This window comes from Pleurodeles waltl, chromosome 2_2 (genome assembly GCF_031143425.1).
Source record: "Pleurodeles waltl isolate 20211129_DDA chromosome 2_2, aPleWal1.hap1.20221129, whole genome shotgun sequence".
NCBI classification, from domain to species: Eukaryota; Metazoa; Chordata; class Amphibia; order Caudata; family Salamandridae; genus Pleurodeles; species Pleurodeles waltl.
Genome location: NC_090439.1, coordinates 926,296,518 through 926,318,031, shown reverse-complemented (window position 1 = coordinate 926,318,031; position 21,514 = coordinate 926,296,518). Strand labels below are relative to the sequence as shown.

At 42.0% G+C, this 21,514-nt stretch overlaps 1 protein-coding gene across 2 annotated transcripts in view; it reads right to left on the bottom strand.

Moving 5' to 3' along the window:
* LOC138282759 (fibrocystin-L-like) overlaps positions 1-21,514 on the bottom strand; it is a 455,872-nt gene that overhangs the window by 200,588 nt on the left and 233,770 nt on the right. For both annotated transcript variants that reach the window (XM_069220630.1, XM_069220631.1), the window contains exons 42-47: positions 18,776-18,925; positions 13,606-13,780; positions 10,827-10,983; positions 7,432-7,588; positions 1,772-1,848; positions 1,034-1,163 (exon numbers count right to left, since the gene is read on the bottom strand). In XM_069220630.1, coding sequence (XP_069076731.1) covers positions 1,034-1,163; positions 1,772-1,848; positions 7,432-7,588; positions 10,827-10,983; positions 13,606-13,780; positions 18,776-18,925 — 846 coding nt within the window. The remainder of the gene's footprint in view (positions 1-1,033; positions 1,164-1,771; positions 1,849-7,431; positions 7,589-10,826; positions 10,984-13,605; positions 13,781-18,775; positions 18,926-21,514) is intronic.

Here is a 21,514-nt window from a genome sequence, read left to right as displayed (position 1 = left end):
AGAGGTGCACTGGCGGAGGTGTACGTAGGTCCCAGTGCTAGAGTGGCCAGGGCGCAGATGGGCAGGATAGAGGTGCACTGGCGGTGGGGGGTAGGGTGGGGGGGGGGGGGTTTGCGTAGGTCCCAGTGCTAGAGTGGCCAGGCCACAGAAAAGTCAGGATTGTAGGTGCATGCACTGGTAGGGTAGTACGGAACTCATGGGAACGGCGTGCCACTTGGTTCTCAAGGTCACAGACTGACTCTATTTATTCCGTCTGTAGCCTTGCAGGTGATGACGTCATCACGAGCTGTGGTACAGAACCGCAGAGCCAGGTCTCCCAGTCTAAACGTACTTTAGACATTCTCTCCATGTCACCTCCTTCGTGGACAGTTTTCAGTCACTGCTTTCCTTCGCAGCGTCGCTACCACTAACACCTTCCAGTGTGTTTAGACTTTTGCTACATGTAACAGGCCGAGTTACGGAGACTATCCACCAACTCAAAGCGCCAACCGGAAGAGTAGAAAACCGGAAGAAAAGCGCTTCTGCTAGCACATACGAGGTTTTCTCTAAACTTAACGAAAAACATTTTGTGCCACGGGGGAATTTTAACGCCGCCGCATATTCGAGAAAAAAAGACCGCATGTGAAGTCAAGTATAATCAGGGTATTAATGTTTTCGAAATCGTATGATTGTTCGAAAAAATACACAGCCATACAAAGTAATTAAGGACATGTCACTTTTTGCCCGCCTTAATGCCTATAGAAAGACATTAAAGATGCCCCCATACTCACAAGCTGAGGCCTGGCATTCAGTCAATGAAGCCTGGCCGAGAAAGGTTTCCTTTAATAGGGATTTCTCAGGTGGGAGCCTTTACATTTTCATTCCCGCAGGATGTTTTAAAAGTAGAGTTGATAGTCAGGTAAGAATCCACCTTGTCCCCAGGGCACAGCTGATATATTGTCAAACCTTTATTATACACAAATTTATCATATGGCTATACGTAATTCTATACGGTGGTTGCATATGGTGCGGGTTTCAGCCCCAGCAGTCTCACCGTGGAGGTCGAGGGTTCCTTCTCTCACTGCCAGGGTCTTTGTGCCATACAGTGGAAGTTCCTTGGAGCGCAGATGTCCATGGAGCGTGATGATGGCCTTGTGCTCGAAGGGGGCGTCTTCCGTTCCAATCTAAATGAAAGAAACGCGCGGGATATTTAAAAGTCACTTTTTAGCCACAGCACAGAGCTCTCTTCCTCGAGAAGATGCCATCCCACACGCTGATGTCTATGACGCTCAGAAGCTGCGATGATAAACGTGTCACTCTATGAGAAACGGAAAGCTCTTCTCTACAGTGATGGGGTGTAGTTTTGAGGTGTATTATTAAATTCGTTTTTTTAAATCCGCTCTTCCGAAGCTGCAGATGTTACTGACATCCATTTATGAGTGATTATTCGCCTGGCCATCAAAATCCGAATACTCTGAAAATTGCACGCAGTAGTAACCCACCAACATCTGTTCACCGTGGCCAAGCAAATATTTGGAAATATATCTACCACCACAGCTTGGCTTGAAGTTATGAAAATACGTTTCCAGAGGCACTTTAATGTCAAACTGGTCCAAACACATGCTTGACGGTCTGCCTGAGCCGAAGTCATTGTCTAATTAAGGCCTAGATATTGTTCAACAATCTGCATCTCATGTTGCATCTCTATTCAACAGCACCTGTGGTAAAGATTCACTTAAAAAAAAACATTGCCTACAAAAGGCCTGCACCACTTGTGGTTTACATTTTGTACCTGAAGAACTCCGCCATCTGCAATCAGAATATTCTCTGCCTGTAGTTCGATGTCTGCTTCATCAAATACGAGAGTTCCTGTAGGCAAGTGAAAAACAGAAACAGAACTGAATATCAATACATTTGAATTGTTTTGTAAGAACAGGAATTTATCAACTAAGGAAAACACAACAGAAGATATGACAAAGAAATACAAGCATTGGCAGAGCCAATAGCTCTTGCCCTTGACACCAATTAGTCTCGCCAAGACCACCCCCAGATGACTGTTGTATGTGCACATTATGGTTTTGTTTTATAAAAACGATTACAAGTTAGCAGACCGCAAATTCCAAAGGACACTGTGTATGCATGCACACACGTCCCCTCTCTTGGAACTGTTTTTCGTTTAGTTTAAGAATAAATATTTTGAGATAGTCTCCGTGCTTGAGTGTGTATGCACACACACAGGCGGCCATCTTAGAATCGTTTTATAACAATTTTAAAATGGATGTCCACTGATACAGCTGAAGGTGGTGAAGAGAGATAAAGAGGCTGGAGAAATTTTTGTTTTTTAAGAAGCTAAGCACAGAAAGCAGGTGGGATCAAAAAGATACTAGGTGAGGGAGAAAAATGGTCCCTTCTTCATTGCAAGGTTTAAAGTCAGCAGTGAAACCGAAGTGCTTTTGAGAGGAAAATCACTGAATAAGGAGAAGAGAAATGAGACAGAAACAAAAGTCATCACATTATAAGGAAGTGTGAACACAAAGCCCATTCTAATTCTGTATTGGATAGAATGGGTATGTTTGCCAGCAAACACCTGAAGCTCTCTGTAGGCAAGACCAAAACAGGAGACAAGAAATAACGTCTTTACCTCAGTTTGCAATAAAAACAAGCATTGGCAATACCAAGAGGTGTGGCTTTTAAAGGAGTGTTGTACAATAATGTGAAGCACTGCACGTAAATAGCATGGGAATAGATATGCATTTCTATAGAAGCAAAGAACTGAAGCATAATGTTGGTTTACTAAAAGGGTCAAGTGACAACTGCACTTTCAAGCCAGACCTAACTATACATGAAGGACAATGGCTGCCCTCCTCCATACTGTGCTGCTGCAGAGAAAACAGCATTAATTATCTAGTTATCTAGGACACTTTGATAGCATTTCAATGTCATGTGTGTTCCCCTGAAAGATCAAGCTTAGGCAGCTGGATAAATAAGAGAAATGATCACAGCTGTGGTGGAGGGCAGCACTTTTTTGTGGATGCATACGACTTCTGCTCAATCAATACATGTGCTCCTGGCTCCCAACATGTGGGTGGAGCCAATGCCCCTCTCTTGTGATGCTCACATAATTATCTGTAACAGCTGTGCTGTCAAGCCCAACCATCGAAAGACACGTTTTCCTCATTGAAAGTAGTCATCACTATTATTGGGTATATTTCTGTGACTATTTTAAAACATACAGTACCAGATTACGTACGCTGCTTAGAAGCAAGGCAATTACACACATTTATTTGCACTGACACATAACCTTAAAAATATCACTTGCACTGACAAATGCAATATAAACATTTTGCAATGCCTGACTGATACAACCATGATTTTTTTACCAGTGGGTTGGTGAAATTTATGGCTTTCAATCACACCTGCAATAGTACAATTACTAATTCAATATTTATATAATCTGGCCTAGATTGCTTTCCTATTTCTGATATTGGGTCCTCATTGGAGATCTGATTTAGGATCAAACATCTAATCTCATTATTATTTGACGTGATTTTTCATATATGGGCTCAGACACTCGAGGTATTATTGGCACTGAGAAAAAAGCCACTGTAGAGTGATAAAAAGGCTGAGAAAAAGGGGCTAGGAGAATAAATGAGTTTTCCAAACTTTTACTCAAACATGACTCTCTGTATTTCCTAGCTGCAGGGGAAGCATGTTCCAGAGTTTGAAACTCAGCATTTTGGAAAATTACTCCCATGCACATGCATGTTATATTTTAAGAAATCTTGGAAGCAGCTTGTTTTCTGAGGATCTGAGACCTTCAGCTGAAGTATAATGGTAGAACTACGAGGACACACAGGAGAGATCAGAAGAGTAATGTGATTTGTGAATTATGAAAAGACACTTGAAGAAGATTTGCTACGCTACTAAAGGCAAGTCTGGATCTCTGCACGCCTGAGACACATGGTCTTGTTTTTGTGATGGTGAAAGAGAAGAACATCGGCATTTAGCACATGCTTCATCTATATGCTGGTATATGCTGTATGTATAAGCTGTTACAATAATCAAGGTAATCAAAAAAGCAGGCAACGACCAATGTGGAAACAGAAGGACACATCATAGACTCCAGAGAGTGCTTGATTCAGAATCAACCCCCAGGGACTTGAATTTGAGGAGTGGTAAGGGTAGATCACTCATTTAACAGGTTACAGCACACTTTCCTGTGCTCTTAACTGTTGTCTTATTGACATTTTATTTCAAGAGTTTGTGCAAAACTACTGTTGCACTGTCTCCAATCATGTAGGAATGTTGCTAAGTAAGCCTGAAGATTGGCTACCCAAGAGGTTGATGAACTGAGTGTTGTTCCCATAGAATAGTGCTCTACAACCAAGCAGTCTGATTACAGGGTTTAGAAGAAGCAAATGTACATTAAAAGTCATTGGCAATAGAGAGGATCCTAAAACGATTCTTAAAGAGATGGGGGAGCTCTTTGATTTAAAGTGACATAACTTCACAGATTGCATGTGGCCTGTCAAAGAAACTGGTTAATGCAGTGTCACCCATAGCTGCTTCACTGAGATTGTACAATGATCTGACAATCCATGGTATTGCATGTTGGGTCGAGATCCAGAATGATCTTTCCTGTCATATTGCTTCCATCCTCAATAGCGCGTAGCTCCTCAGAGGAATAGATCATCCCAGTTTCTGTTCTTCATATGAGAAGAAAGCCTAACTCCAGGGGTCTAATACATCCAACAGACACAAAATATGACAATAATTTACACACTGACAGCGGCAACTTGTGGCCTCTTTCATGACATGAGTCTTCCAATTATCCACTAGAAGTTCGAAAAGAGCTATGCCAAAACCAACCAAAAAAAGGGCCTGTGGCTCTATTAGATCGGCAGTGTGCAAATGAGGCATGCATACATATTCAGCCATACATTCTATCTATCTCACACCTGTGGTGGTAAAATCATTAAGTCACGGTCCACTGAAATGCCATGCACCACATGGGCCTTGTTCAATTAGCTTCCATGCCAAGGCTTTCAAGCAAGGAATTCCAATAGGACATGAAGACTAACTAAACACATTTTAACATTGGACTTTGCTCCCCACAATCTCGGAGAATCTACACTTCATGCATTGCTCCTATGTAGGAAATCTGTGGCTGCTACAAATATATAGGGGTATGATGAGTATGTACCATGAGGCAAGTGACCCGCTAGCCTTTGCCTGTGAGGTAATTCTGCAATCCATAGGGGGTGGAGGAGGGTTGGAGTTAGAACCACTTATTTGAACTACAGCGAGGGATTTCGAGATCAACAAGCAGCGAATATTCACGTCGACTGACCCCCCACTCTTTTTATTGTTGCTGAAAATGTTTTTGTCACCAATTCCGAAGCAAAGCCTACTGCAGAATATCAACATTTATAATTAAAGTGAGAAGTTTCAAGTCATATGGAAAGAGCCAAATTATCTGGAAATCGGGGAAGAGAGACATACCCCTCTTAAATTTGAGAGCAGGCGCGGTCCTATGTTTAGAAACACAATTAAAAGAGGGTTGTCATAACACTTAATAAAGTTTAAATCCCCAAATTTATATTACGCTGAAATTCGTATCCCAGTCAGCTGCTGACATAAATATTTTGACTACATTTTGCTCATACTATAGTTATACTTCTTTTACACTTCATTTTTTTTGTCTCGGATCTCCCCAAGAACTTAAAAAACTTGTATTTTTTTTAATGAGGAAGTGAGTCTGTCTCACGGGAATTTAATTTAAAAGACACACCTTCATTGAAAGTAAAACACAACTTCTCAAAGAAAAAGCTTTCCGAGTTGCAGCCATAGGCTCAGATTCACTGTGGATTAGTGGCACAAACAGCAGCGCCCATCAGCTTTCGCACACAGAAGGAATTTGTGCACCCAAAATTGACACAAACAGTTCTAAATACCTTTCCGTTGAGTGGCGCAAACTCGCTGCTGATCTAAGTTAAGGAGGCTTAACAGGGTGGGAAATTGAAAAAAACACCCCTAGGATTGCACAAAAGGACAGATCTACTAAAATAGAGCGCCCGCTTGTGGCATCAGCAAAAGTTAGTTTCAGCAAAATTACACATTTTATGGGTCTCGCTCCTGGACGGTTAGTTGTACCTGTATAGACGTCAACTAGAGGGAATACCTCAAGCAAATATTTCATGCCAGATAATGTTTGCGTGTTGATATTTTAGACATTGCACAATAAGTAGTCTATGGTAGGGGCACAAATTATAGTTAGCTCACTATACCATTAATGACGAATTTCATTGATTTTTGTTTTTTAAACGTTATTTTTTATCTTATTTGAACACCTAAGAATAATATCATTTGACTCTTATTTCAGTGAATTTCTGGGATATGTTTAATGTATGGTAAGATCCGATTACCATACTTAATTATAATGAAATTTAACCTTTGTTTCAGTTAAGTGAAGCATCTATAACGTGTATCCCCAACATGCCCTGCGTATAACCTTAAGCCCTAATTTGCCATCTCAGGTTCCTCGTGATATTTACAAACCACTCATCTTTCTGCCTCGTAGTCCGTAGAATTACCAGGCCCTCTCCATAACTATATTGAACCATATTATAAATAATAAATAAATAAATGCATAGAGGACTAACGTATGCTAGTTTTCTAGGTGAAAGGCTTACCTAGAACAGGTCTGAAAACCCTTGTTACTTTAGTGTACATCATAGTAAAATAAGATTCTTATTGGTGCAAAGTAAATGTACAATTGTCTTTCAAATACTGTTAACTGCAGATACAGTTTAACCACACAAATATGACTTCAAAAATAAAAGAGGAGAAAGAATAGAAAGAAAAAAGCAGGCGTGACAAAGGGGTGCCCTTCTTTTTGGGAGAAAGTACACAAATAATCAGACATAATTTGTCAATTACAGTGCAAGTAAGCCAGTGGCTGAAGTGGGTTGACCCATTACTCCAACTAGTATACTGTGATGAGCAGAATTAACATGTGAATGGCAGGTGAACAGACCAATGGATGACCCCCAATGTGCCTCTACTTAGTGGTTTATTTATGTAGTTAATTTGTTTACAAGTGGCTAGCTTGAAATCTAAAGCAAGACCAGAATGTAGGTTAGTCTGTCTGGAGATCAGGCGGTTTTAATGCAAATGTTCTAATTTGTAGTCTTATGTCAATCTATACGTGCCTCAGATGCCAAATCGTTAATAATTTCTAACCATATCTCTTTTCAATGTTCTTTGGTTTCATGTGTGTTCAGAAACATATGTTCCCTTTTATTTGGCTCTAACACAATCTCTATTAAGGGCATTCCCTTCAGTGATTTCATGTATTCCAAATTCATTACTTTGCCACATCACTGGTGTTCTCAAAGACAATTTTGTTCATTAAACATGATAAGTAATTTAATATAAAGACTCCAGATTTACCCTGAATGACAAGCATCTTGAGTACTGCGGTGTTTTCATCCAACAAGACAGTTTGTCCCTTTAGTATCACGGCCAACGAGCCATCATCAGGAGGTGATTCACCTCCCCACGTATAAATGGAAGACCAAACATCGATATAAAAGAAGTCAGCCTGGTCCTGTAATAGAAACAATATAGTCATATCAATAAACATACAGTCTTGCAGGTCAAAGAACTAAATACAAACATTTTATAACACAACCTTATTAAAACGTTGTGACTTGTTATTTTAAAAGACGCAGCTAGAAAGTATTCAATGTACTTGATGAGCAACCCAATCAAATTGGTAATTACAATGTAAATGGTATGACATAAGTATCCAAAAAACTGCTGACAAACTGTAAATAAGCCCTGGACAATTTCTTTATTGATTTTACATACATGGTGGTTTGGAATGTTGAACATTGTAATTGCAATATTTCTAAAGCACGTCTTACCAGAAGGCATCTCAGGGCTAAGCTGTATGAGACTGTTTGAAAGATTGAGACCCAAAGCAGGGACCACCAGAACACACCAGCTCAAAGTAAGGCTACTTAGAGAATAACCAGGTTTTCACCTGTCTATGGAATATCAGGTACATCTTTGAGCTCCTGATGCGTTTCAGAAGGAAATTCCACAGCCTGGTGGCCGCTACGGTAATAGCTTGTTCTCCCCACCTAACGTTCCTCCACCTAGGAACCTTCCATCGACCCACAGATCTCAGGGCCCTTTCAGAAACATACCAATTAAAGGCAGTTCTAAGATAGGATGCCCCTGCAAGTGGAGAGCCTTGTAAACCAAGCAGAGGACTTTAAAAACCACCCACTTCCGAACTGGTAGCCAGTGTAATGTAGCACCTATCCATCTATTGACTCATTCGGGCATTCACAAAACCACCCACACAAACTCGCCAATCAATGTTGAACATTCAGATATAAAATAAAAGCCTAGACATACTGTTTTTAACAAAAGGCCTTTGTCCTGTACAAGTCACAGCTGGAAAGGACCTTGCCTCAGCATGCTAAAACTTGAGTTTGAATGCTTTAAGGAGCATATAAAGAGTTTGTATAAACTACCCGTTGTTTGTTGAGCCCCATTTCTTACAGTAACTCTCCAATCAGAGTTTTCCTCCACACGTTTCTCATCATCAAACACCACAGTGCAGATAGCAGTCTTGGCAATTTTAAATTTTGTATGCCCAGGTTATATATACTGGAAGATAGGGACGCTAGGTAAGGTACAGAGCCTCCTAAATGTCCAGCTTCAGGCGCTCAGTTTTAAATGCTTTCTTGCTTCACAGCTGGTCAGTACTACACACACACACACACACACACACACATAGGTATATGGGCAATAGTGGGCAGTGTGCCTCCTAACAAGTCTCACGACCCGTTCTTCTCTTTCTGCCCCACCTTCCCCAGCTTCAGCTCAGTCAGAAGGGCCCAGGTTGTAGCAGGGGCTGTTTCAATGCAGCACCAATTCACATTCAAATATCTTTGCTTTTGGTTAGTTAGGGGCACATGGGCAGCAATTGCTCATGTGCCAATGTTTGGGGAAAAAGTCATAGGGGCATATTTATGAGCCCCTTGCGCCACAGTTGCGCCACTTTTTGTGACGCAACGGCTGTGCAAACCTTTGAATCATATCCATGAGGCCACACAAAGCCACTTTGCGTGGATTTAAATGGCCTCATATATATGGAGAAAGGCAAGGCAGTAAAAATCGCTGCGTTGCCTTACTCTGTGCCAGGGAGGCATTCCATTGGTGTTGCGATGGGTGTACCCATGCAACACCCATGGATTTTGACCCATCCCCAGATTCACAAGACCTTGTAAACTTGGGGATACGCCAAACACTTACGCCTCCCCAGGGGAGGCGCAATGAGGAAAAATATTTTTATTTCTCCTCATTGTGTTCTCTTTCTATGTGTGCTGCATTTTGTGGCACACATAGAAAGAGAAAAAAGCCTCCCAGGTTTGTTTTTGCACAGCAAGGTGTTCCTTCCTGCACAAAAACAATCCTGCATGCAGCACACATACTCCTGCACCATGGTGCCAGGGTGCTGGCTTTGGTGGAAGGCTGCAGAAATGACGTCAGCACAGGGGGGCATGACAGGAATGCAGCCTATGCCATAGATATGGCGCATTCCTGCCCTTTCCCTTTGAAGCAGGGCAGAGCAGCAAGGTGACCTGCTCCACTCTCCTGAGCCAAAAGACCATAAATATGGGCCATCATTTTAAAAACAAATGACAGAGCATCATAGCTGCCCCTGTTGGTTGAGGCATTAATACTGAAAGTATTACGGCAACAATGCTGCATTCTATAAACACCAGTTGCTTGCTAGGTGTGTATATATAAATGTAGAGACAGCCGTGATGCGCCATATGGGAATTTTATCTTTTCAACACCATCACTGCAAGAATTTGACTTATTTGTGTTTCCCTTATTTGTAGCATTAGAGTATGGACACATTTGTCATGGATGTTCACATACATTCTATGCTTTTCACACAATGGAACTTGAAATGGGCACCCATATTACCCTAACAGGGCCTCATTTGCCCACACTGGCAGGAAGCTGGGCCGGTGCTGAGTTACAGATGACACGGAAGTGATTACAACACTTTTCGCAACACGAACCGAGTACACACACACGGGATAGCATTGTTTGAACTTCTATGCATGCGATTGGAATAACCACAGCGCGTGTTTCCTATGGAGGGGCCCGCGGGAAGCAGGAGCAACGCTCTAGTCTTCCCACGGGCCATTTCAGGAAGGAAGTGACTGCGCGGGACAGGGGATTGGAGGAAAGGTAAGTGGGGGTGGGTTTAAGGGGTGGGAATAAAAGGGGTTGGGGTGGAGGGACCGGCCTCTTTCCGGGCTGCCCATCGCGCGGTTAGTTTGGCCTCCCACCCACCCGGCAATTAAAAGAAGAGTTTGAGAGGATGGAAGTTAGAGTCGAATGGCAAAGGGGGGGAGGGTAGTTTTCAGTTAGGGCAGGTTGCAGGAGAGAGTGAGCAGTAGATGGGGTAGGGTGGTGAGTCAGATGCTGGCTTGACCACCCTTCCAGGGAATAAACAAGCAGGTGGAGGCTCTGAGTGGGGGTACGCACGAACCAAATGGGGCATGAAAGGAAAAGGGGAGTGCGTAGGGGAATGGAAACGAAATAAGGGTTTGAAGGGGAAGGATGAGCGAGGAGATGTTAAAGGGAGGGCGTTATTAAAGTTGCGGTTTACGTTAAAAGTTAAGGTTATGTTGATTATGCAATCCTGTCCTAATAAATGACCTTTTACACTAAAAACAGCTGTCACTGAGTTATTTCCCGATTAACTGACTCGCTGGTTCCTGCAGGAAGTGAAGAGAGGGAAGAGGAGTTACCAGTTTTGCAATTCCGTGGCCCCCAACGTTGACCTTCACTTTTGTCCGCTCTGAGTGAGAATGTGCAGCAGTTCTGCATGTGATGCTTGTGCTGGTTGAAGAAGTGACTTCACACGCATCTCCTGCAATGGTGACTTCAACACCCGTAATGTTCGAGCTGTGGAGGAGAAGGGAAGCACTCTGAATTGAAAGCAACGGAACGTGGAAATATAGGTAAGTGTTTTCTTTGTTGCATATAGCTCTCTTAAGTCCTTTTCATCACTATTGTTCTCTACACAGGGGTGGAAAAATGTTCACAGTATTGTGTCTTTATTATGAAAATTGTGGAGTTATTCTGGCTCAAACTATTTCTCACAAAACTTTAGCACTGATTTAGTTTGGTGGAGACAGTACTCAGAAGTAACGGCGACGGAGAAACCTCTCTGCAAAACTGAAGGTCTGCCCGCCTCGTTTACTTTTGTGCGGAACTTCAGTGTGTCAGCGACAGAGATTAGGAGGATTGGCCATTTGACTGTTGGCCCGCTTTAGAGTCGACAGTCAAATAGACAGTTTTTACTGTCCATCAGCGTCAGGTAAAGCCTGACGGTGAGGGGCACTGAAAACTACAAAATGACCCACTAACTTGAGAGACCGCTCCCATGGAGTGGGTGTAAGTTATGTTTTTTATTTTCAAAAACAAAATCCTGCTTTGGGATTATGTTTTTGAAAATTAAAAAAAAACATGTTAAAAGTAGGACGAACATGACCATCATCTTGAAGGACCTCTCATTCAAACTTTTAGTACATTGAGTGGAACCGCTGTGATGGCGGTTTATGTCGATGTAAGAGATGTCTGTTGAGCTGGCAGACATTTCTAGATTTAAAGGACAGGGTGTCTGTCAGGGTTATGGAGTATTTTATCTGTCACCCTGACGGCATAAAGACCATTTTTCATGGTTTAAAATCCTATTTTGTGTATTTGGCATCATTCCATTTCTTAGCTTTGCAAAAAGTAATCGGATGCAAAGTTGTGAGTGAGACTAACTGGAAATGCACGTTTAAATTCAGATACAACACTAAAGCCTTTGTGAAGTGGCAAAGCCTACAATTTGCAGAGTTGCAGCCTTTGCAACCACAAAATGCGAGTCGCAATGTCTAAAAGAGATATTGCAAGCTGGAAATCACTTGACATTTGCTTTTCACACTAGAAAACATGATGCTGTAATACATGCTAAAAAGACAAGCAAGTAGCATCAGAGAAAACTATTAACCTAGTCACAAAATGATTTGGATCATGGTTTATACCTATGATATGTACAGAGTTACCTCACATACATGTGGAAATCTTTGAAAAGCAAAGATTTACATGCTCACTCCTCTACTGAACTTACTCATGAAAAGCAAGCAATCTGCAAGACTAAGATTGTTAAATTTCTAAGCAGGGTAACACTGTGCAAAACATTTGTGAGCATCCTAAATTCCTAACACTACACATATGTATCAGTTCTATGCATTTTACATGACCACCCCAGCTATACCCCTTCCACACAGCCCATCCCTAAGCTTATTAATTATGAAAATCTGCACATTTTGTGTGTGCACTGATTTGGGACTGGGACCCTACTTTATGATTGCCTTTTATTCTTTTTACCACACCAGAACTCAAGGTGCCTATTGAGGAGTAATAGGCGTCTTGGGTGTCACGATCTTGTGGAGTCCCACAGGGATTAATATTTGTACCCGTCCACCTGTGTATCTTTCCTGTTAGTATAATTCTAACCGGCAATTAATTTGTAAATAAAAAGATGCCGGTGCCCAAAACTCCCCTCTGAAACACATGGATGCTGCAATTATATGTGCGAGCTCAGAATATTAAGGCAGCGTAAACCTGAAGCTATCTTGGGCCTCTTTAATCCATTTACAGCCACTCCCTGCCCCTTTAACTCACTCTTGCAGCTTTCTTCCTTTGTGAAGCTTTCTCATTGTTCTCTTCCTTCACCTTTCCCATATGTGTCTTTTGCTCGCAGTAAATGCTAGAGGCAGAAAAATAAGTGCCGACCCTCAAAAATAAGTGTTGGTGCCTTGCACAGGAAACCACTGGTTCAAATTAAGCACTGATTCTAATGCTTTTTCTGAGTGTGTGTCTACAGCGTGGATGGCGCTTTGATTTCTGGTAAGCTTTAAACACAATAAAATATCAACATAATATAAAACTACTAACGTTTTTACTTTACAGAAATGGATGTGTTTGATTTGCACTATAACAATTTCGAGATATCTGATACTCAATGCACAAAACATTAGGTTAAGTGCATTTTATTTTTTACAAATTAAGAAATGGGTGCGAGTGCCTACAAAATAACGTGGCCGGCCGCGTCATGGGCTTTTTTTTCTTCTGATTTAGTCCCCCTGAACTTCTTCAGGAATGCTGTATAGAACAGCTAATAATCATTGGCAAAGCCAATTAGTCCCAAAAGCGAGGCCTCTTGGCTTTGTCAATGTTTGTTAACAAGGACAAAGGTAAATACTGCGAATGTGTTGGCTGAAGCACAGAAATACGCTTATGTCCGTAAATTGAAAGACTTTTATCTGAAATATCAACATATTTGTCTCTTGTGCTCATGAACATCCATTTTGCTGGTTTGCAGTGGAATTTCTCAGTCTTGCTACATAACCAACCATTTTCTTATTTTAAGGTCATATTGCTCAGTGGTAGAATGGCACATGCGTCCTCCAAGTACTTAACATGCTTCGCCATGTACCGAACTATTGACCCCTGGGGTCTTTGTTAAGCCAGTACCTGAATCCTGTTCCTGTTATGGTGAGGAGAGTGCCTCCCCCCGTGCCTCCTCTTCTTGGAGTCACATTAGTGACTGTGGGTGTCAAGGAGGACCGGTAGGTGTAAGGGTCTGGAAACGCGACTGAGTCTCTGCTGTTGATCACTCGTACACTGCAGGTTTCCGCAGCACCAGTTCCTGTAAAAACACGTGCATCAGAGATTTTATTTTGTTGTATTTTCGTGATAAGATGCATCAAACGATTTTGACGATAACAAATGTTGCTTTTCTATATTTTGAATGGAAGAGTTAAATATGGCACAGTAACAAAATTGTTTATGGTGTCTTCCAAAAAACAGAATGGGTGTGCAGTGTGTTTGCCGGAATGTCCTGACTTTTAACTTAGACGCCCCACCCACAGCATTCGAGGACTACTGAAGATGGATTGTCAGAGCAAGCTGCTGTGGGATTGAGAAAGCTGTCTCCTAAAGAGCAGGGGTCTTGTACTGAAACAGATTATGGTCTAAACATTCATTGCATCCTCGTGATTCTTGGAGATGCAGTCTAGGGGTGTCTTTAACCGGATAGTAACCAACAATAGAACGTGTACCCTACATCATAGAAGCTGCTTTTAAAAGCAACAATGAATATACATTAATTTGCTTCCATTCTGATAATGGTTTACTTTTTTTTGAAGTAGGCATTTCATTTCGTTTTCTGATCTAGAAAATGATGAGATGTAAGAGTATTTATATTGTAAAAGGGTTCCACATCTATAAAAACAGCGATGCACTAATTTGTCACTCAAGCCAGCATGAGGGCAATGTTTCCATGTTTCAACATTTAGGGCCAGATGTACAAAGTCTTGGCAGTTGCAAACGGCACAACTCACAGAATTGGGCTGTTTGTGCATGCAAACAAGCTTTATTTCTGATGTATCATACCCAAATGGTGATTTGGTAACAAAATATCTATTTGGTATTTAGGGTGTCCCTTGCAAATACTGAATGGTAGTGATATGTATCATTAACTTGCAAACAAAATGGTTTCGCAAATCAGTAATATTTTGCAAACACCTCAAAAGAAGTGGTAATTCATTCACAAACAAAAATGGGTCCCCCGGGGCCCTTTTGCCTTTGTGAATGTTGACAAAAGTGTTTTTAAGAGTAGGCAGTGCACCACTGCCTACTCTTAAAAAATAAAAATTACACTTTTCATTTAAACACACCCCATTTTCCTTTAAGGAAACCGGGTTGCATTCAAAGAAAAAAAACGTTTTTAAAAAGCACTCACAGACACAGTTGTCTGCTGACCTCAGCAGGTCAATATACCTATGATGGCTGCGATCATAATATGTCACAATTTGAGACCTACCTCAATAATATTCATGAGGTAGGTCGAATTGCAACCCACTACGAATTGGCAGTTTGCAAACCTGCCTATTAGTTCAGTCACATAGCAAATTACCACACTGGTCTGAAAACAACTAGTCTCAAAGCGCTGCCAGTATTTTAGAACTATTTGAAGGTACATCCGGCTCTTGGTTCCTTTATTATTATATTGTTGTGTCACTTGATTTAACAACAACAGGCGCAAAAGTAGCCTTTTCATTTCTTGTTGAAATGGAGTTTTGTATCTGTTGTAATTCACAACATAAGGGAACAACATTCAGCAACAGAGATTTCTTCCTCCGGGCATACAGTCACACTCACTAGAACTTCCTTAAGACTCTTCAAGGTATATGTATGCTGTGCAATTGAATCACTCTCCTAAAATATTGTATTCTTCTGTATCATGTCCCCGACTTAAGTTTGTCCACATTCGTAAATGACAGCATCTAAGCAGCATTTTCATGGTGCTTAAGAACATGATTCTAACACAAGAGGGGGGTCCCATGGTTAATATACAATGGCAGTCACCCCCTTCCTCTCTGTATTGCGCATAGGAAGGCGCAATAGCCATTAAATGTTAACTACAAAATACCTCTCACTTTTACCTACCCTTACATGCCTTTCTGGTTCCGCCTCAAAATGTCAAACTCCCTATTGGTTATTCCCTGTTAGTAAAAGTGCAAAGAGTGTGGAGCCCTTTCCATTTCTACTAACACCCTAAGAATGGTCCCTGACAATTACCATTTTATTACTATTTTACATGTTTTGGGTCCAATTTAGGTATGCAAAGGAGTATTCCAAAACTCTTTTGTGTATAGGCCGCACATTATGCAACATACTGATAGCTAAAAAGCCAGGACAAGCCAAATATGTCATTCATTACATGCAGCCACAGCTATGTTCTTCAAATCATTGAAGTTATTTTATTTTTATACCATTTGGTGCAGAAGCTTGCAGATCCAAATTAATGTCTCCACAGTAGTTCACATGAAGGGCAAAAGAACAGATGATTTAGATTATCTTTGCAAGATACTCTTCATATTGGTGCCAGACTATATTATTATAGTTTATATATGTTTGTATTTATATGGTATTTCTATTGTGAGAACCTAGCCAAAAGGTAATGAAGTGCTGTATAGGGTCAAAGACAAGCATACAGTCAGGAAATGATAGACAAGGTAGCTGGTTTGTGGATGGCTAGTGCATTCTAAGATAGTGCTCTTTAAAGAGGTGAATCTTCAATTCTTTCCTAAATTGGAGCATCATTACGTTGGGCGATCCTGATGCATAAAATGATGGTGTTCCAGATCCTAGGTGCATAGATGGTAAAGGCCAGCAACATTTTTTTACACACTTTCTCTGCAGTCTGATGGTGTCCTTGCTGCAGGAGTGCAGAGATCAATCTGAGATGGTGAGCTTGTCTGCAGGACAAGAAGGGGTGCTGAACATGATGTCTTTGTAAATTATGCTTTAAAATGGCTCCAACTGACAAAGGGAGCCAACGGATTTACATCAGCATGGGGGTCATATTTCTTCATACCCTCAATGAGACGTACTGCAGCCTGTTCAATGCCCTTAACAGATACCAGTTTGAGGACTAGGAGGCCATGGAACAAGGCATTATCACCATCCAGATGTGAGAGTACATATGTGTGCTAGTCAAACCATCTAGGTTTAAATGCCATACCGTGGGTGTCATTCATTTTCAATCCATTAAGCAGGGCTAAGGCTTGCACTTGAGAAAAGAATGACACTATGTGAAATTCTGGAAACTGCTAAAAACCAACGCTGTCGCACAGCCTTCAAGTTGGAGGCACTGCATATTATTTCTCTGGTCTTTTACCACTTTAAATTATAATGAGGTGGCCGGTTAGGTCAAGTCGGCAGACATGCTTTCCTCATGTGAAAATATTCACATAAAAGGGGATACCCCAGCAATCGTAGGCTCTGTCGAATATCTTTATTAAGACACAGATTATACTAAGATTTTGAGACCGCTTTCACTTGGTAGCCCATAATGAATGAGTGGATATCTATGTTCAGTTCATTTATTATGTTAACTAATTTACATATTTCCTTTTTTGTCAGTGTTATATCACAATTGGAGCCACTTTAAATATAATTGTACATCTCCTTATTATATTTGTAAGGAAATCCATCTGCTTTATGTTTCCCCAATTTTATTGTACAATTTCAAACGGAGGATTTTTAGTTCCGCTGTGGGAGTAGGTCTGGAACAGCATGGCGTGCTATGTAAACATGTATGTTTTTATTCTTTCAGTACTACTGTGGCCTGGCCTGGTATTTTCCAGCCAGTTAATAATATCTCACTCCTACAGAGACAGTGGTATTAGTGTCACATATCATAGCCTGGTGAGGAGGGACCGGTTATGAAAACTGGGACAATTTATGTTTTAACTGTTTCCTCCCTTTTGGTCAGCTGTCTGGTGAGCTGAGCTGTGCCAACATTATGCGGCAAAACATACGCACTGCATACATATGCATGTTACTTGACTGTAATTTGGATTTCAGTTTTAATAAAAGCAATCATCACCCATATCTATTTGTGAAGATAAGTTAACCTGATATTTGGCATAGAATCAAATTTCATGTACACATTTTAGGTAAGTGACTTTAGGAGAATGTGACATTTCTGTCTAAGAAGACAATAGGTGCTTAAGGTAATGCACTCTTTAGCTATGGTGGTTTACATCTACTTTTGAACCCAGACTGGAGAACTCAGTTTCAGCTCACTCTTTGTCAGTCTATATGGAAGACATTTGTAGCTAAGGTTCAAATGGAATCCACATGACAGGCCAGAAGATGAGAGAAGAGATGGGTTAGATATTTTTGTCTGAAACGAGGTGGTCAAACCTGCTTCATTTAATGCATATGGCACTTTTAGGCCAAGAGAGATCACTGCCCGGTAAGGCTTTGAAGGCAGTGCTGGTAGACAGTACTTGAATTCCTTTGAAGTAGGATGAACGTATCCTGAAGTGTTTGAAGACTGCTACAATGTTGAAATCTGAAAAAATTCCAGGATGTCACCCAGGAAAAAGCCGTGCATCATATTAAGGCAACTAACAGTCCCCATCTTGCCAGCCAAAGAATGCTTATGATGGGCTGCTTCCTTTTCAATAAGTAAAAGCAATGCACGCTGCCTTTGGGTAATTGTTTAGGATTAAATACCCATTTTTTAGTTGCTTATTTTTCTCGATTCCAATTACTTCCCCTATTTGTGTTTCAATTTGCTAAGACCTCTTATCCTTTGATTGTATTTTTTTCAGTTTGAAGAATTTGACTCAGTAAGGTCTTGTCTTCATGACTAAAACTGATGCGGACATGTACGTTCCTTCGTAATGCCATAGTTGTTTGATTGTGCAGGTGCACGTAAGACTGCTTCCGGTTTCTTTGGGGATTGACTTTTTACCTTTGGCCTACCGAACAAGGGAGAACCAAAGGAGGGGAAAGAAAACCTGTTTATCCCTGTGTGCTTGAAAGTAACACTGAGTCCACCAGGCCGTTTCCAATTTTCAATATATTTGATTAGACTGTTGATGAAAGGACATTTGTTAGATACCTTGGGAAATTGATTCAGCAATAGATACCAACAGTATGTAGAAATAATGTACACATTCTGCACTGGACACCAGATCTGTGATACAATTCATGAGCAGATTTACAACATAACTTTTCATTGTTTGAGCTGTGTCAATGCAGCAAGTCACATCGAAAGGCAAGGGGAATCTAAAAGCAGTGCTAGGATTTTATCTAGATGACTATAGCGCTTTTCTCTACTTACCATTGCTGGGAGGCACTTCACACAGGAGGGTACTTAAACTAGATTGCTCGGTGTCTACAATGCATTCTGAGCTGCAGATTAACACCTGGGAGTTATTTCTGTCAAAGCCTGTCCCAACCACTGTCAGTGTCTGACCACCACCAAAGCTTCCTGGAAGGGAAGAAAGCAAATAACTTGTATAACACAAAAAACATTAAACCTATTTACAGATTTCAGTAACTAAGCTGTAGGTCGACGTTTGCCAAACAGATTAAGAGTGGCCCAGTGCTACATTAGTGGTTGGGGAATAACACAGAATGGTGCATCCCAAACTTCCATTCCCTCCCGGAATCTGAAAATGCTGAACATTAACAGTCAAAATTTAAAGTGATCTGAGTTGGCCTTAAAATTAGGTGTGCGTGAAATTGAAACATCTCTAGGGAACTCGCTGCAGGTCTGCAGACTTTGGAAAGATTTTCATTTCGGGATGTAAGCTTAAATATCCTGAAATGTGCCAAAATATATGTCACCTTGCTTGATGCTCATAAATGGTTCAGCAGAAGATATCATTTGCAGAAAACATCTAGTGGTATTCTGTTCTGAACTGTACAAAAACGTTCTCCCCAATATAACTGTACAGCGAAAACATCTGCACACTCTTTCCAGCATCGAATTATTAGGGAAATGTGCAACTAGTGTCAGTGGCACTCGAAAGCTCACATTGGACTTGGATGGGTTACATTAGCTTAAACATTGGCTCGCTATGCAGAGAAAAAAACATATTACATAGTACAGAGGAATCCAGGAAATTGCACACTAAGACAAAGGTGAACATTAAAAACTTTGCAGAACTGTGCAGGTGGAAACAAGTTTGCACACTTGCACTCAAAATGGGTCAAACCAGAACAATCTGCCTCTCCCTTAAACTTGGTTGTATGTGAGGTGTGGTCACCACTGATTAGCTAAAGACGGAGGGGCTACGGGGTGCTCATGCTAAACTGCCTCTGGAAATGACAGTTAACTTCTGTACGACCATATATTTAATTCTACCTATAAATATGTACCCCAGCCTGCATTTTTTTTTACCTGATAGAAGACATGGTGATTGCTGAAGTGTGCTCCTTGGCTATATTTTTCTGCTGTGCTAATTGTCGCACGTGGTATGTAGTGGCAGAGGGAGTAATATGCATTACCTCCCGTCCCTCCCTCGCCTTCCTTTTAACCAATGAGGCCTCCTGCCTCCCCCCTAGACCCTCCCTTCCCCTTTCAAACCCCCCCCCCACCCTTATCCCCTCCTGTTCTTTTGTCTAGCCCACGCTAGACGGTTTTCTTTCCCTTTCTTACCTGCACGGCGGGGCCTGGAGGTCGTCGATGGAGGCACTCCTCGGGACGCGGTGCTCCGCGAGGAGTGCTACGGCTGGGTCACGTCTTGAACGAACGGCATGGCTGCTCGAGAGGCGTGTACTGGGGGCCGGCTGACGGGGTCAGCCGGCCCTCTGTGGCTGGGGCGTTAGTTTCCGGGTTTCCGCGCCGCGGAGCCGCGAGGACCGAGGAACTTCAATTTTTGGATGCTGGTCAGGTAGGACGGGCGTTCTGCCCGTGGTTTTTTGGATTTTTACAAAGATTGTGACCTTTTTAGGGTTTGGTGGAGCCCTGTTAGGGAGGACCAGGGTCCTATATGTAGGGTAGTGTTTTGGAATGAAAGGCAGTGTTATTTTGGTTACCATGCCTAAAGCTCCAGCAAAGGGACGTGGTTGTCTCTTCTTCCTCCTCGGAGGTGGGAGGGGAGGGTAGCATTGCTCTTCCTGAGAACCCACAGGTACCTGGCAGGGGTACTCCCCTCATGTCTAGTGAGGAAGTGCAGGATATGGGTGAAATGGCTGTCACCAGGGCACTGCAAGCTGGCGTGGCCAGGACTGATCAGTCTAAGCGTGCGCACTCATCGGTAGCGGCAAGGAAATCCTCATCGGAGAGTGAGGATGAGGCCCCATCAACGTCATCTGGGGGGAAATAGGTTTCCAGAAGAGGTAATGTGGGAAGTGATGACACATGTTCGGGACAGTTAAGGTTTCCCTGTGTTTCAACCTACAAACTCAGAGTCTCATTTATTTCCTCAAATATCAGACGCCTTTTATGTTTGCCATGCCTTTCCAGGGACCTGTGAAGGATATGGTGTTTCGTGAGTGGAAGGATGTGGAGAAGGCTCAGGTTCCACGATTCCTTCAGTAACTTTACTTACTTGAGGGTGAGGGGGTTTTTCCTCCTTCAATACGCCTGGACTCTATTCTGGCTACTCTAATTGGCAAAACGGCAGTCAATCCGGAGGATTGTGTGCCTACGTATGCCACAGACCGTAAAGTGGATTCAGGTCTTAAGAGGGCTTTTGCGGCGGAGAATCTGGCGCTGAGGCAGGGATTTATTCTGCTTATGCGTCACAATCATTGGTTCAAGGCTTTGATAAACTGGCGGTGGCTGTACAGGAAGGGGCGGAGTGTTCGGAGCTCCTGGCTGGTATGGAACAGCTGGCCAGATTATTGGCGGATGTGTCTTCAGATATAGTCCGTACTTCGGCTCTGGCATCTGGGTCTTTGATTGGGGCTCGTAGGTCCCTCTGGTTGCGTTCATGGAAGGCTGATCCAGGGGAAACGGCGGCCTTGTTGAGACTGCCGTTTGAGGGTTGTAACTTGTTTGGAGAACTATTACCATCCATACTTTCCAAGGCGTTTAAGGAGCGGAAGCATGCCTTACCTTATAAGGGGT